The sequence below is a fragment of the Glycine max genome, chromosome 15 (assembly GCF_000004515.6).
Source record: "Glycine max cultivar Williams 82 chromosome 15, Glycine_max_v4.0, whole genome shotgun sequence".
Taxonomy (NCBI): Eukaryota; Viridiplantae; Streptophyta; class Magnoliopsida; order Fabales; family Fabaceae; genus Glycine; species Glycine max.
In genome coordinates this window covers 6,191,507-6,207,339 of record NC_038251.2, presented here as the reverse complement: position 1 = coordinate 6,207,339, position 15,833 = coordinate 6,191,507, and the positions used below count along the sequence as shown (strand labels likewise).

General features: G+C 30.2%; 2 protein-coding genes across 2 annotated transcripts; one reads left to right on the top strand and one right to left on the bottom strand.

The window, feature by feature from the left end:
* The first annotated feature begins 4,323 nt into the window (after nt 1-4,323).
* On the top strand, nt 4,324-6,693 carry LOC100781609 (phospholipase A1-II 1). Its single transcript, XM_003547116.5, has 2 exons — nt 4,324-5,169; nt 5,855-6,693. Exons 1-2 carry the CDS (start codon nt 4,498-4,500, stop codon nt 6,458-6,460), a joined length of 1,278 nt encoding a protein of 425 aa, XP_003547164.2. The 5' UTR covers nt 4,324-4,497; the 3' UTR covers nt 6,461-6,693.
* A 1,249-nt stretch (nt 6,694-7,942) lies between these two features.
* On the bottom strand, nt 7,943-10,296 carry LOC100817934 (GDSL esterase/lipase At5g45910). The gene is made up of 5 exons (XM_003545976.5): nt 9,885-10,296; nt 9,517-9,738; nt 9,268-9,413; nt 8,828-9,101; nt 7,943-8,309 (listed from the first exon to the last, which is right to left on the bottom strand). The coding sequence occupies exons 1-5, from the start codon at nt 10,132-10,134 to the stop codon at nt 8,077-8,079; spliced, it is 1,125 nt and encodes a 374-aa protein (XP_003546024.1). The 5' UTR covers nt 10,135-10,296; the 3' UTR covers nt 7,943-8,076.
* Between the last annotated feature and the right edge of the window lie 5,537 nt (nt 10,297-15,833).

Here is a 15,833-nt window from a genome sequence, read left to right as displayed (position 1 = left end):
ACATTTTTCTATTGTAGAAACTAATTATCATAATGTAATTAGCAATGTTTGGTACTCACACCTTAATAGAAAAATACATTCTAGGTAGTAGGTACTGATTTACAAAAAGAGTATTTTTATAAAAAAAGAAAAGGGCGGGATGCAATAAAAAAATAGGGTGTGAATAACAACTCCTAAAAAATTAGGGCCGAAGATAATTATACCTCCCATATTTAATAAATATACATCCTTTTTCCTTTTTGATAATATTTTTCCCAAAATATCCTTTTAATTTATTCCTAATTCCAAATTATGATCTTGTTGCTTTTAGTAAACAAATATATCTTCTCACCCCTTTTTCCTGTGCCACTCACTCCTCCATAGCTCTACCACTCACCCAAGTAAACTAGAGCCACCAACCACGAACCGTTGTCCAACCAGCCAATTCACGATCGAACAATAGAAAAAACGAAACACGTAAGCAAACTCATCTTCACACGAGTCTAAACCTGAAACAAAGAACAGAACCAACCCGAAACAAATTTGCCTTGCATGGCCTTCTTATTTTGATTTAGGTTCATACTTGTTATTATTACGAGGTTGAAGCAATGGCAACGAGTGAAACAGAACGAGCAATTATGGCAATAATCCCATACAGATATCATAGTTAGCCTCATCTTCTGATCCATCAAGACCCAAAACCCCACGATTCTTTTCACCATCACCCACCACCCCTTCTACCAGAACCACTTCGCTATCGTTGTCTTTCAGCATAAAGTCTTCCGAAAATTGATTTGGCCCTGCATATATAGTTAGTTAGTTTTTTTTTTTTCTTTAATTAAACAAATCACCTCAAACCATTTTTATAGATCAACTTTCCAATCCAAATTAATTTCTTATTCGAAAAGTGGATTTGTCTTTGTGAATATCCATTTAGTCAGGCATATGTCACATGGTATGCTATATTAGAATGCTTGTTGGCGACTGATGATTATATACATATTATGCCTCAAGCTATTAAGTAATGATGGAAATTATTTTTTTAAAAATAAAATTTATGAGAATGAAAACCAATAAAAGTTTAAGTTTTTCAGAGCATTGGATTATGCTTGGCAAAATTAGTTTAAAATTTCATTCAAAGCTGCAAAGTTAGTTTCTTGTTGAAACTTGCTAAATTAGTTTATTAAATTAAAATACTTAACAAAATTAATTTTTGACTACCTAGTTGACAAATTAATAAAATTAAGTAATTATATATAGTTTTGAGTTATTAATTTATTTTAAAGTACTCTTATCATTTTTGTTTACAAATCAATAAATAATTAAAATAAATACTACTATAAAAATGTAATTAAAATAAATAATGCCCACCATACTTTCTTCTTCTTTTTTTGAACAAAGAACATGCACTATTATTATTTTTATTAATACAATAACATTTCTTTTTCAATTAGCTTTGCCTTGATTGAATAACACCCTAGCTAATCATATTCTAACTTTTTAAAGGTAAAGAGTAATTTATGTATGCATCATTGTTGGAGTAAGAAACATAAAATATCAACATGTGAAATTGATCTATGAATTAAAACTCACAACATATATACAGTGACACAAAGAAGAAAATATAAATGAAAAATAAAATTTAAAAAAGAGGGAATAAAAAACTTAAATATCAATTTAGATTAAACGGGTCATTAATCCATAGAATTGTTGCAGTGAGGTAAAATCTCATTAAGTTCATACGAAGAGAGACCATCTAATTAGCGAAAATCTTGTGTTTAATTTTCTTTTGTGTATTTTTTTTATCAATAACAATTACATATCATGAACACAATTAATCTCTAATTCGATGGATTTAAAAACACTTGTGATCTCTAATTCAAAAAAAAAAAAGATTAAACAAGAACACGATTGTTTGAGTTGAAGAGGGATAAAGACATTATAAACTTGAAAATGAAAGATTTTTTATTTTAATATTAAGATAGGATAAAAGATGAATTTTATCAAAATATTAAGGATAAAGTGAAAAAGTTGTAATAAGTCAGAAGTTATAAATTTAAATACTATTTTAATTAACTAGTGTTGGGAAGAAATGTTATATAAGTTAAACATTGTTACAAGTTAATAAAATAAATTATAAATTAATTAAAATATCTTACTAAACACATTCTTAAACCAAATTTACTCATATTTACACCTTTAACTCTTTAAGAATATATTCCTACAATGAATATATCGTAGGCGGTTCCAAACGTCTCCTACAGACATGAAATCCCTGCTAGAGGCGTGCGACTCTTTTTTCTTTTTCTAGATTTAGCTTAACTTTACCACTTTAAGCTTCATTTGTTTTGACAAGTTACCCAAAGCATCTAACCAATGAGTTGCAAATACCTGCCTTCTTCAACTTGCCAGCATCTTTATAACTCTCTGCTTGCGGCATGTGTTAAACACTGTTTGTAACATAGAAGGCTAAGAATCTACCTTAGGACAAAAGTTTCCAAGAACAGACGGGATTATAATTAAATCTTGATCTTGGCTAGGCCAATTTATATCTCTAATTTAATTTCCAAGGTACGCGACATATGTTAAACAATGCTAAATTCTTTTTTAGGCAATTGTTGTAAAGTGTAAAACTATTATTTTTAAAGAAACTTAATAAAAGCCAAATATATTTTTCATATATATATATATATATATATATATATTAAAAAAAAAGCTTATTGCTGATTGAGAATCTCAATTTTGAAAATTAATTTAATTGATAATGAAAACATATTGCAAGCTTATACCTTTTTTGCTGCACAATAATTCAAATGTTGAAAAAGATCATTGTTTGCACACACGAAAGTTTCTGTGGGACCAAGCCTATTTAGTTTTTACCCTGCAACAGACAAATGGTCTTTGAAGGCAAGTTTGTAAGGGCAGGAGATACAAAGTACATAACACGACTTCACAGCCATTCCTCCACGTACTTAGATCGCCTTTAAAGGGGTGAAACCTTTGCTTGCGGCCTTGAAATTGCGAAATAAAGTTAGGAAACTTAAAATTTGGAGTACTCTTATGTTAGTACTTATTATTATTATTATTATTATTATTATAATTATAATTATTGTCTTCTTGGTAAAGACTAGTGCCTTGAAAACCTTCAATATTCAATTCGTCTGGATATAAGCCATAAGATAACGTGATGTTGCTTACTTGCTTAAAAGTAAGGGGATAAAAATTAATTCGATAAAAAAAAATTCAACTGAATTGATTTTGAATTATTTTAATCGATTCAGTTTTATATTAAAATACTCAAATTAATTTTAAAATTATTTTAAAATTAACCTGATTTTAAAGAAAATTAAGTTAATTTTTAATCAGTTTTAAATTAATTCTAAGAATTAAATTAGTTTCAAATTATTTTTTAACTAATTTTTTTCAAATAAAAAATATTTAAATAAAAACCAATTAACTGAATTAATTTTATAAAATAATATACTCATTTTTTCTTCAACTAATTTGTAAAAAAAAAATCAATTTAATTGAAGTTCAATTACAATCTAATTGAACCTGAACCAGTTTTTTTAAACATCCTGCCATACCATTTCTCAATAATTATATATGCCATGGTTTGCAGGAAAATTAATAATATTTAACTATAGAATTTAGAAGTATCTATACACATATAATTAGCTCATATACAATAATCACAACATTATTATCATTGTATTGGACCACTGATTTTTTTTTTTTATTACATCGCTATTTTAATTATACGAGAGGCCCTTTAATTATTTATACAACACGCGGCTGAACGCCATCTGGATGGGCAATATTTAAACATGATCCAAATATTGTGTCCATATTTTTTGGATTTCATTCTATATTACTTTAACTAAATATTAATTAATAACTCAAGCAAAAATTAAGCGAGATTTTTTAAAATTTTATTTTAAAAGTCGGTTAGAAAAATAAAATAAAATGATTGAATACTATAATTCATGTAAATAGTAAACGTATATATCCTGTATCCATTTAATTCGAACCTTATGTTATACACTTCATACTTGTATATTAATATTTTTATATTATATATGATTGATTTTTTTTAAGTAAACTTAGATATTTCATCTCTAAATCAAAGCCTAATTTATCAAAATACTCAAATTTATTTGAATTCTCAATATATTTTTACAAGCTTCAGCTCTTTAAATTTAAATTAAGTATAAACTAATTTTTAATTTAAATTTAATCACATTTAAAATCCCTCACTCCTTTTTAATTATACATGATGTGAAAACTAAACTCATGTTCTCCGAGAAGCTTAGCATCTGTTGTCAGAGAAATTGATCTCTCAACACAAATTTTTCTTTGTATGCTTGGAGTTGGAACCCTGACCACATAGACTCTCCCATGTGCTGTATATGATTGATTAGAACTTACAACAACTAAGCCTAGTAGTGGCTTTCATATTCACCCTATCTTCCAAAGCTAAACAGGCATTTAATTAATTATATATTTAGGAATAAATATATGAAGATGAAGTTGTCTCTGGTTCCATATATAAAACACGCGGTAGCAGCTTTGATCAAAAGGTGGGTTGGTATGGAAAAGAAGATCATGAATAGCAGCATAGCGAAAAAATGGCGACAACTCAGTGGGCAAGATCATTGGAAGGGTCTGATAGACCCTCTGGACATTGATCTTCGCCGCTACATCATTCACTACGGCGAAATGGCTCAAGCGGCATACGATGCTTTCAACACGGAGAAAGCATCAAAGTACGCTGGAAGCAGCAGATACGCCAAAAAGAGTTTCTTCTCCAAAGTTGGTTTGGTGAATGGCAACCCCTTCACGTATTCCGTGACAAAGTTTCTGTATGCAACTTCGGAAATTGACGTCCCTGATGCGTTCATCATAAAGTCGTTTTCTAGGGAGGCTTGGAGCAGGGAATCGAATTGGATAGGGTATGTTGCGGTGGCCACAGATGAAGGGAAAGCTGCGTTGGGTAGAAGGGACATTGTGATTGCGTGGAGAGGCACGGTGCAGACATTGGAGTGGGTTAATGATCTTCAGTTTCTGTTGGTTCCTGCTCCTAAAGTGTTTGGTAAGAACACAGATCCTAAAGTGCACCAGGGCTGGTACTCCATTTACACCTCTGAGGACCCTCGTTCTCCCTTTAATAAAACCAGTGCTAGAACCCAGGTATGTGTATACATGGACTTATTTCTTTTTAATTCTCAGGGAAAATTTCTCGTTGATTCTTGAGGAAATTATGTAATTCCAGTTGATAGGAAGCAATGATATAAAGGAAATTGCTTCTTGAATCCAATTGAAAGAACATAATTTATACAACTGAATTTGGAACGTAACTTCTAGAAAAAAAATACTAGGTAGTTTTGAATCGGTGGTGCGTATCTATGATTCTAGTCTATTTTTATGTGATATGTATTTATTTATTTTTCTTTAAGGTGAGAGCACTGAGAGCACTGAGAGGTAGACAAATTTCGATAGGATATTGCATATACAGATAATTTTTTTTATTGCAAAACATTGCATAGAGATATTGATTTAATGTTTTAATATTCAAATAATGAAACTTATGAAGTGACATTCGGTTGTTGAAATCAGATCGCCTATCCTTTTCATATGTCTTCTTTCTTGTTCTTTTAACTAAAAAAACTAACAAATATGCGAAAAAAGTAAGAACTAATGATTATTTTTGCTATTCAAAGAGAGAGAAAATTTAGTGATATCGATATTTGATACTAAACAAAAGCAAGTGAATTATATTAAGTTGATGAAAATAAATGAATATTTCTGCTCTAAATTAAATGATAGAAAAACATTGTTTTCTTGATGTTGATTTATTTATTAATATTAAGTGCAGGTCCTAAGTGAGGTGAGAAGACTGGTGGAGCTATATAAGAATGAAGAAATAAGCATAACAATAACCGGTCACAGTTTAGGTGCTGCAATTGCAACCCTTAATGCAGTGGACATTGTTACAAATGGGTACAACAAGCCAAGTGATCCATCTCTCAAGGCTTCTCCAGTTACTGCCATTGTGTTTGCCAGCCCAAGAGTTGGTGACATAAACTTTCAGAAGGTTTTTTCTGGCTACAAAGATTTGACAACCATACGCATCCGAAACGAGTTAGATATTGTTCCAAACTACCCTCTTGTTGGGTATTCGGATGTGGGTGAGGAGTTGAAGATCGATACCCGAAAATCGATGTACTTGAAGAGTCCTGGGAATCCATCTAGTTGGCATAATTTGGAGGCTTATTTGCATGGAGTGGCAGGAACACAAAGGAGCAAAGGAGGGTTCAAATTAGAGGTTCATCGCGATATTGCACTTGTGAATAAGACCTTGGATGCTCTAAAAGATGAATTCCTTGTGCCAGTGTCATGGAGGACTGAAAAGAATAAGGGTATGGTTCAACAAAATGATGGTTCGTGGAAGCTGATGGATCATGAAGATGATGACTTTTGATCCTTAATTTATTGAGACTAGAGAATGTCTTAATTTCGGTTTGCACTTTCACATTTGAGGTTGTTGTCAGTAATAATTTATAAGTTATCTTTCATTTTTTTTAAAGTATCAATAGACGTCCGAGATTTCTCGACTCATTGGATGAGAAACCAATTTCGCTTCCAATTATTTGTTGTTGTTGACTAAAAATAATTTTACACAATAAAAAATCAAATACAGATTATCCCAGTCAATGAATCGTTCCCCCACTTCCATTTAAATACTTAATCAACACCTTTCATTTCTCTTTTATTTATTTCTTCCTATCACATTATAAATTATATCATACTAATATTTTTTAATATTTTTTTCCTCTTTTTGGGTGTTGAATAGTACATCTTTCAACAACATAGTATGTGTTTGTTGAGAAAATTATGTAATTTATAAATTAGTAATTTTATTTTAAAAAATAAAATAAGTCATACTAGAAGTGTTTTGTTAGAAAACCTTTTTTATTATAAAAAAAGCTATTAACTTTAAGAATTCTAATTAATTTAAAATTTATACGCTACTCTTTAAAAAAACTTATTAAATTAAAATTTTTGCTTTAGAAGACAAAAATAAGAATATGAAAATCATGTAGCTCTTACCTTAAAAGTCATATACTACATTTTAATATATAAAATATGTTACTTAAAATAATAAATATATTCTTTTATTTAATTCTCTATAAAATATTAAGAAAATGTTGTAAAATGATTTAAAAGTATTATAGTGATAAGATTTTTTAAAAAAAAAATAGTTTGAAGGAAATTTTTAAGAAATTTTTTAATTTGAATAGGAAAATAAAAAAAATGTTTGTGTTGCCTATGTCCCATGCTAAATATTTTTTTAAAAATACTTTTATATTTAATCTTGGCTGGGCAAACATTAAGTCTTAATTTAAGTGAAGAAAAAAAAAAGTTAACATCAACCTAATCTTTGTGGTGAAGTACAAATATAAGGTGAAATCTCAAATCACATAAATTTAATAAGGTTGAACACCATATATGTGATGATAACACTTGATGATTAACTTGGATATGAAGATTTCTTGTATAAGAAATTTTCTGTATATTTATTGATTTTTTCCATCTTCAAATTGTAATTTGTTTTTATTCTTGGTGTGATTTGTTTAGTTGGAGAAGGAGAGGGAAAAAAAAGAAGAAGATGAGGAGAGCTCTTGTTGTTGGAGTCGGAGAGCTTGCCAAAGACATTGTTAGTGTGCTTACAATGGTCAGGTTGCGTATAGGGGTGAACGATAAGGATGGGGTCATTTGTGTTGATGGGTGGTAGATTTTGGAGGTGGTGCGCCGCCGAAAATTGATTCTACCAAACACATTGCGACATCGTCGACGACGGAGGCAAATTGTCGGTAAATTTATGAAATTATGAAAATTGAAGAGTAAGATATACAATTAAGCCACTAAAAAATGGACAGCTTTCTCTTCTCACCCACAAATCTTTCATGTTAAACAAAAATTTATTATGTGAAATCCACAACCAAAATGTTCTCATCATAATCATTATTAGTAGGTCACTGTTATAGATTTTTTTCCCGATGCAGCGAGAAAATTTGCTGATATATAGCACCAACACTAGGCTATCTTGTTGGGAGAGATCTTGAGGGGAGGATATGAGAATGGACCGTAAATTAGGCCTTTGGCGATGTACCTATAAGCTGCTTCTGTCAAATGAATTCCATCCCAGTTTGCATATGTGGATGGATCTGCACATGCTTTTGAACCTGTGTGACCACACCTTGCGGAAATGTTGAAATTGTAGGGTCCACCTCCACCACAGCATGCTCTCAACGCCCCATTAGTAAACCCTGCACATGCAATCAAGGTATACGAATTTAGGTGAGTTTAATAATTAGAAAAGAAATTTCTCCTACCGAATCCAACAACAATAGTAATGAACATATATATTTTCAAAAATAAAACACACCATAAATAATTTAATTGATAAATCTATTGCATTCAAACAAGTTGTTCAAGTTTTTTTTTTCTAGACCACAAGTATCATTTACCGTAGGCAATCTTGAACTTGATACTCTGGTTAAACCAGAAACACCCATGCCTAGTTAATCCACACACTGTTTTACAAGCTGTTCAAGTATGCTTCCCATTATCTCATAGTCCCATAATGAGCCATAAGAAGGAAAAATAAAAAGAAAGTTGCTATGGTATATATCTAGAGAAATGTAAGGGTTTTGAAAGTAATTTTTTGGACAAACACATCAAAGGAGAGAGATTTTCTAAACTTCGGTATCAAAATTCTTAAATTTAGTACCATATTATAATTAATACAGATATAGAAACACTGGACAGCAAACTAAGAGCTAACCATGGTGTCCTGGAGCATGGAAGAAACGTTTGGCAGCACCATAATAGTCAGCATACAGTATCCTTGCATGAGGATTCTTTTTCCTTAGTGTTTCCAAGGCTAGCTTGAGCTCCTTGTTATGGTACTCTGCAAAGCCATTGAAAGTTTTCAAGCATCCACTGTCATCATAGTCCTCCTTGTTCTCGCTTCTAAATAAAGTTAGGTATAGCGCAGAGCATCCAATTGGAAAATTCCCCGGCACCAACAGCTCCCTTGCTCCTTCAGCAATCAATTCCTAGCAAAACAAGGGGGGAAATAATTAGAATGAACTTGATGGAATACAATGCTGCATTCATGTTATCAACAAATTGTGTTGAGACAGATATTAATGCAGTGACATTTCTAACAAAAATAATAAATTAACGTTTTCCATAAAAAAAAAATTTTGATGTAAGATATACATTAATGGCCGCTGTTATTGCTTCAACGACTGGAGGAACGGTAGCTTGAAGTTGAGTAATATTTCCAGCAATGGCAGCATAGTTATAGTCATTACCGCCTATCTCCCCCACCAGAAAGAGAGAGCGTTTGAAGTAGCTATCACAATCTGTCACATGTACGCAATTAAGGGGACAAAATAGTTAAAATCAAGTGTTATTATTGGAAATTTCATACAAAAAGTGTTTCCTTAATTTGGTGGTCAGTGTTACCTTGTTTAGTGGTGCAAAGGGAGGGTTTCAGTTTCTTAAACCAGCCAAGTTGAATGCTCAATGAATTATTTGTCCATAGATATTTTGCAAGTCCTGCTTCGATGAAGAATTTTGCATCAAGTGCTGTGGCTCCAGCAACGGCAAAATTTACTCCACGTTGAATGTCTTTGTCTTTGGTAAGTGCCAGATAGGGTGGTAAATAAGGCAATTCGTATGCCTCAGCTACATTCAAAGGTTATCACAAGTGAGTACTATATATAATGAGCTTATATATGTGTATATTTACAATTTTATTTTATTTTCTCTCCCTTTTAGATCATGGAAGAGATAGTGATTATATTTACACATCACATCAACCGCATACGTACCTATAAAATCAATCATTAGTCGTCCATCTGAGCAACGGCCGGTTGCACGCTTAAAGAAGGTTTGACCATAGGGAGGCTTTCCGATAACTGGGAATAAAATGGCACCAGATGCAAGGAAATTGCCAGTGTCGCTTAGAGAGTCACCCAAGTTGAAAATTGCCTTATATGGACGAGGACTTGGATTTGAAACAACTTTCTCAAGGAAACCAAATGTGAAGGAAGTAATGACTAGCAAAATATAGATCTTCATACTTTGAATTCTATGAAGATGAAGATCAGAAGATGGTTGAACAACAACACGTATACAATTAATTAGTAGAGTATAAATAATAATAACGAGGTAGAGTTATATAAACCACTTATGTAGTTGAGCTTTAAATATTCTCACATTTTTTTCTCATCTTTCAGTTTGATATGTGTGATACTTGGTCAACTATATAAACCACTTATGTAGTTGTAAGATGTGCGCATTTAACTGAAGTTTTTATTGGTTGGGACATTGTTATAGGTCTGATTAATATCAACGGTGAACCGTAGAGGACGAAAACAACTAATAATTAATTGATAACCGTTGAGAATTAAACATACAATACGATTCTGGTTACACTTTTTTGTTCATTTTTTTGCTAAAGAGGAATTACACGTAGTTAACCCTAATTGAGAATTTTAGTCAAGATACTAGTATTGCATATCAGGCATAATAGCAGCTCTCGCCTTTTATAGTCACAGCAGTGTTGTTAAGATCCAAAATGTTGTTTTCCTCCACTGAAGGTCTCTCACTTTTCTGGCTATGATTATTCCCGTAATAATATATTATCAAGTTTAATTTAATTTGTACAATGCAATGCTGCTTATTGTATGATTTATGATCTTTTTCCTTAAAAAAACAAGTCATAAATTACTAACTTGAACACAATCACAAACAGTTAAGTCAAAAAACATTCAATGAATAAAAAAAAGCGTAAATCATGCACAAACAATTAAGTCAAGACGCAAGAACACACTGCGAAGTTAGAATTTGGTTTAAGGAAGCCAGATCAAGAACATCATTTAGTAGAATTTTATATATATATATATATATATATATATATATATATATATATATATATATATATATATAGATATATAAGTAAAATTTCCTCTTATTATGAGAAACGGATGGTCAAGATTAAAATAAAATTGATGATCACATAACCAATTAAAAAAGTCATTTTTTCTTTCAACATAGATAGTTCAAGTATAATAAAATGATTTATATTTATAGTTTTTATTTTTCATACTAAGAAAAGTTATTTTAGTACACAGGTAAAGTGTAAAAAAAATTGCATTACTATTTAAACACAAATTATTACGTATAACAATTTTATTCAGTACTTTTACGATAAAGTACAATAAAAGTCATAATAATAATAAATAAATAAATTTTTATTAGTTCTTTGTATATTTTTTATTTATTTACAGCGCATATAAATTAAACTTTTCTTGCTTGAATATTAAATTTCAGATTTCATAAATATACTACCAAAAAAATCTCAGATTCCATAAAAATGGATTAGTAGTAAATCAAGGAGGACATGGAAGAGGTTAGAGGGGAACGACAAAATTGGCCCACAAACAAACCAAACTCGAGATAATTATCAATCGAGCATCTGTAAACTTAATTACCCAACCACTAGCAAGTGTACCGACATCTAAAACAACATTAATAAACTGTTGCCAGCCAATATCTTTTTGTGGTTGAAAGTGATATTCATCCAGTAAAGGTCAAATGTATATTTAATATATGGTAGAGTGCTGAGAAATATCAACATGAGAATTTTATTATATTTTTAGTACATTTGAAGAATAAAACGTAATGTGATAAAAAAAAAGTAGTATATTTTGATTTTATTAAAAAAATATCAAAACCATTCCATTATTTTGTGTTAGTCTGCTTAAGATTGTTAGAATTTTAGGAGATCTTTATAAAATACCAATAACCACCAAGAACACATTATGTTAAATTATCAGGAAGAGTTTTAGGAATACCTTGATCCATAATGGTGGATCAACAAATGCAGCGTAATCTGAATCCGTAAGTAATCGGTGGCTTCATGATTCTTTCTCAATCAGAACCTTTTTATTCCTTAATAAGACTTTCGTAACTCTTCACATGGGGAGAAGAAAAATTATATGTGACGGCTCGTTTTATTAAGGATCATAGTCTTCTTATAGTGTGTTAACCTAATAGGGTTCTCATTATCTCCTAATGGGTCAACACTGACATCTGCTCATTTAAGTCTATATCATTTGATTTGATTTGGTTGTCTCCCAATGACGACCACATCAGTACACTGAATGATATAGGTCAATATGGATAAGCAACATGAAAATTAAATGCAATGTGATCTCAATCATGTCTATTTCTAATTGGTCCAAACTTTATTCTATATAGAGATCAATCCAAGCATAACATAAATATTGCAAACAAAAGAAGCTTATAATGAAATGATTAACTTCAACTTTATTTTTGCAGAAAATCCAAACAACAAAATATTTGTAAATCATAAGATATAGAACATAAGTAAGACTCTCACTTAACTAAGGTACTATGAGGAATTACACCCATATAGGTATTGTGCTCATGAAAAACTTTAAGTGTCATAACTCTAGTAAGTGGATCAGCTAGCATGAAATGAATCCTTATATGTTATATACAAATCTATATTGTCTAGATTCTTTATTTAACAACCAAATATTTTATATCAACAAACTTTTACTTAGTTGAATCCTTAATAAGACCACTAAGATATTGTTCCAATAAACACCTGATGACTCTACTTAATGTTGGCGACAACAGACAAGCTAGTTATAATAATTTATCGATCATAAATTCTAGTATGATGTCTCATAGCAAAATATTAACTCCAGCAACATGGTTAAATGTGGATCCTTATGTGAAGTGATTACTATTAAGACATTCTAAAAAAATTGAAGTCAGAATACCCAGTGATCTCTAAATTTTTAAACTTTCGATATGAAAACATATAGTTTATTGTTCTCTTCAATTAACGCATAATGCACTTTATTACTTGCTAGTGTTGCATACCAAGATTACTCATATATCACCTTAGGACTCCCACAAAAAAATTATTTCAGAACAATAAAAAAAAAAAACTTAAGCATACATGATAAATTATAATATAACTACTTTGCAACAATAAGTTGTATGATGATAGTAGGATGTCATCAACATATAATACCAAAATAATAAATTTACTCCCACTAAATTAGCACACATAATCATCAATCAAATTTACCTCTACACCATAAGAGACAATCTTAATGGATTTTGTAATACCATAGACGAGAGACTTATTTAAAAATATAAATGAATTTCTTTAGTTTGCATGCCATAAACTTTAGATCATCTTAAACAAAGTTTTCTGGTTGTACCGGATAAATTGTTTCATCAATGTTTCCATTTAGAAACGTAATCTTTACATCCATATATACAAAACAATTATCAAAATGATCTATAGTGTCATTATAGTCCTAAGGAAGTCTCTCTAAGAAATCAGAGAGAAAGTCTCTTTGTGATCCATGTCTTCCTTTTTATAAAACTTTTGGCGAAAAGACAATCTTTATATATCTCAAAATTACCCATTGAATCCCTTTCAACTATAGATATTTATCTACAACTTATGAGTTTCACACTTTCAAGCAATTTGATGATATCCCAAATGTCATGTTCAACCATCGATTTTATTACATCATTTATGGTATCAATCCACTTGAGAGTTAGAACATAACATGACTTGACTAAGGTTAATTAGACCTTCTCAGTCAACCTAATGTCATATTCATGTTCTTAAAAAAATATGACATAATCATATCAAATTATAGTTTTTCCTTTTTCTAGTGAATTTTCTTAATGACACTTCTTGAGTTTATTGAGTTTGAACTTTAGGTGGTGCTTGAAAGAGAATCTTAGTGTTGTCTTGTATTTTAATAATGTTAGGAGTAACATCATTATTTAATTATCATATTCGTTTCTTGAACAATGGTAAGTACAAAGGCTTATCTGTTGGAAGTGAAACAAATCAATACACGATTAGATAACGTTAAAAGTCAATCGTCAGAAACCATGATCAGGTAAACAACAAAGCAACATTTTTTTTTTTTGACGAAACAAAAAAAATAACCCAATTCCTACAAACTAGCCTATTGCAAAAAAAAAAAGTCCAAATAGTTTAACAGTAATGGTGGCTCTGATACCACTTGTTGTGATTTTAGGGGATCCTTATAAAATACCAATAACCACTAAGAACACATTACCTTAGATTGTCGGAAGAGTTTTAGGAATACCTGGATCCATAATGGTTGATCAACAAATCCAGCGGAATCTGAATCCGTAGATAACCAGTGACTTCATGATTCTTTCTCAACCAGAATCTCTTTATTCCTTGATAGGACCTTCCTAACTCGTCAGATGGGGAGAAGAGAGACTATATGTGACGGCTCAGTATATTGGGGATCATAGTCTTCTTATAGTGTGTTAACCTAATAGGATTTTCATTATATCCTAATGGGTCAACACTGACATTTGCTCATTTAATTCCATATCATTTGATGACTCAATTAATTTGATCACATCAAATAAAATCCCACTAATGATAAATAACTAATACAATTGTCTTATAATATTAGCCCACATTAATTATTGGAATAAAATTTTTTAACAAATATATGATTAATTCAATGGGACAATTATTTGAGATTGATAGGGTGGAGAGCATGTTTGGATCGGACACGCATTGACAGTCATTTGACGTGAAAATTCAAGTCCGAATATAAGCTGATATGTGTAGTTTCTATCTTAATATATGTATCAGACGCAGAAATTACAAAGTAGGCAAGCAAGTAATGAATATACATATGGAATAGCATGGAACAAAGGAAAGAACGAATGAATATGGATTCCCCGCAAAGTTGTTCAGTCTAATTTTGGACGTAAAAAGAAAAGTTATTTTTTCTAATATAAAAATAAAGATATTTTTGTTTATTTCCAATTAGGAGTTTAATGACAATATAGTGTATCAACAATCGATCAAAAATCTATATTCATATAATTTTAAAGTATTTATTATAAAAGTAAAAAAACTACTATATACATAAATATTTGCAATTAAATAATAATGAAAATCTGCTTCATATTACTAGTGTATAGACTAGCAGTTTTTCTTTTTTTTAATGCAGGGTAAATGTCATTCTATATACATATCAATTTTTTCTTTCATTTTCTACACAAGTAAACAAGAGTTTTTTTTTTATCTTTCTTTCATTTTCTTCTACTATTAAAGAAATCTCATTTTATTTCTTTTTCTTTTCTTCACTTTCTTTGGTAAACTTAACATACCATATTCTAAGGAAGATTTTTATCACCATTATATCCATGTTTATATACATTCATCTAAGATTTTTGTATGAGTATAAAAATATTATTAAATGTCCTTAATTTTAAAGAAAAATAATTATATTTGATTAAATTACATTCACTCTATTTACGTATTTTTCACTTCACCCAGTGAAAATATGAGGACTAATAAAATTTTAATATATACTAATATTTTCTTAAATCTTAAAAATGACAGAAAATAAAGTTTGGTGTCTAAACTGATACTCTGATACGATGGAGTGTTGGCTTTAAGTTTGTGTGGCTAAAATTTATATGGGTGTAACTAAAATAAGAGAAATGTTGCCAACCTAATAAAACACTTTCTTTTTACATATTCTCCAGTATTATTTTGCCATGTCTCGCACTGGCTTTAGAAAATTATCTTTTCTTCTTTAATATGTAGTGCATGAGTAATAGTTATAGTGTATTAAAACTAATTGTTGAAAATAATAAATAAATAATATCAATTCTTAGCTGAAGTAAGTATTAATTATGCTATAAATCATGCAATC

Bases quoted from the DNA above. Each gene is read 5' to 3' on its own strand.
- LOC100781609 (XM_003547116.5), top strand. From the start codon at position 4,498: ATGAAGATGAAGTTGTCTCTGGTTCCATATATAAAACACGCGGTAGCA. The intron at 5,170-5,854 runs GTATGTGTATAC...TATTAAGTGCAG, and splicing joins AAACCAGTGCTAGAACCCAG to GTCCTAAGTGAGGTGAGAAG.
- LOC100817934 (XM_003545976.5), bottom strand. From the start codon at position 10,134: ATGAAGATCTATATTTTGCTAGTCATTACTTCCTTCACATTTGGTTTC. The intron at 9,414-9,516 runs GTAACACTGACC...TACATGTGACAG, and splicing joins CCTTTGCACCACTAAACAAG to ATTGTGATAGCTACTTCAAA. The intron at 8,310-8,827 runs GTTAGCTCTTAG...TTGCATGTGCAG, and splicing joins CCATGCTCCAGGACACCATG to GGTTTACTAATGGGGCGTTG.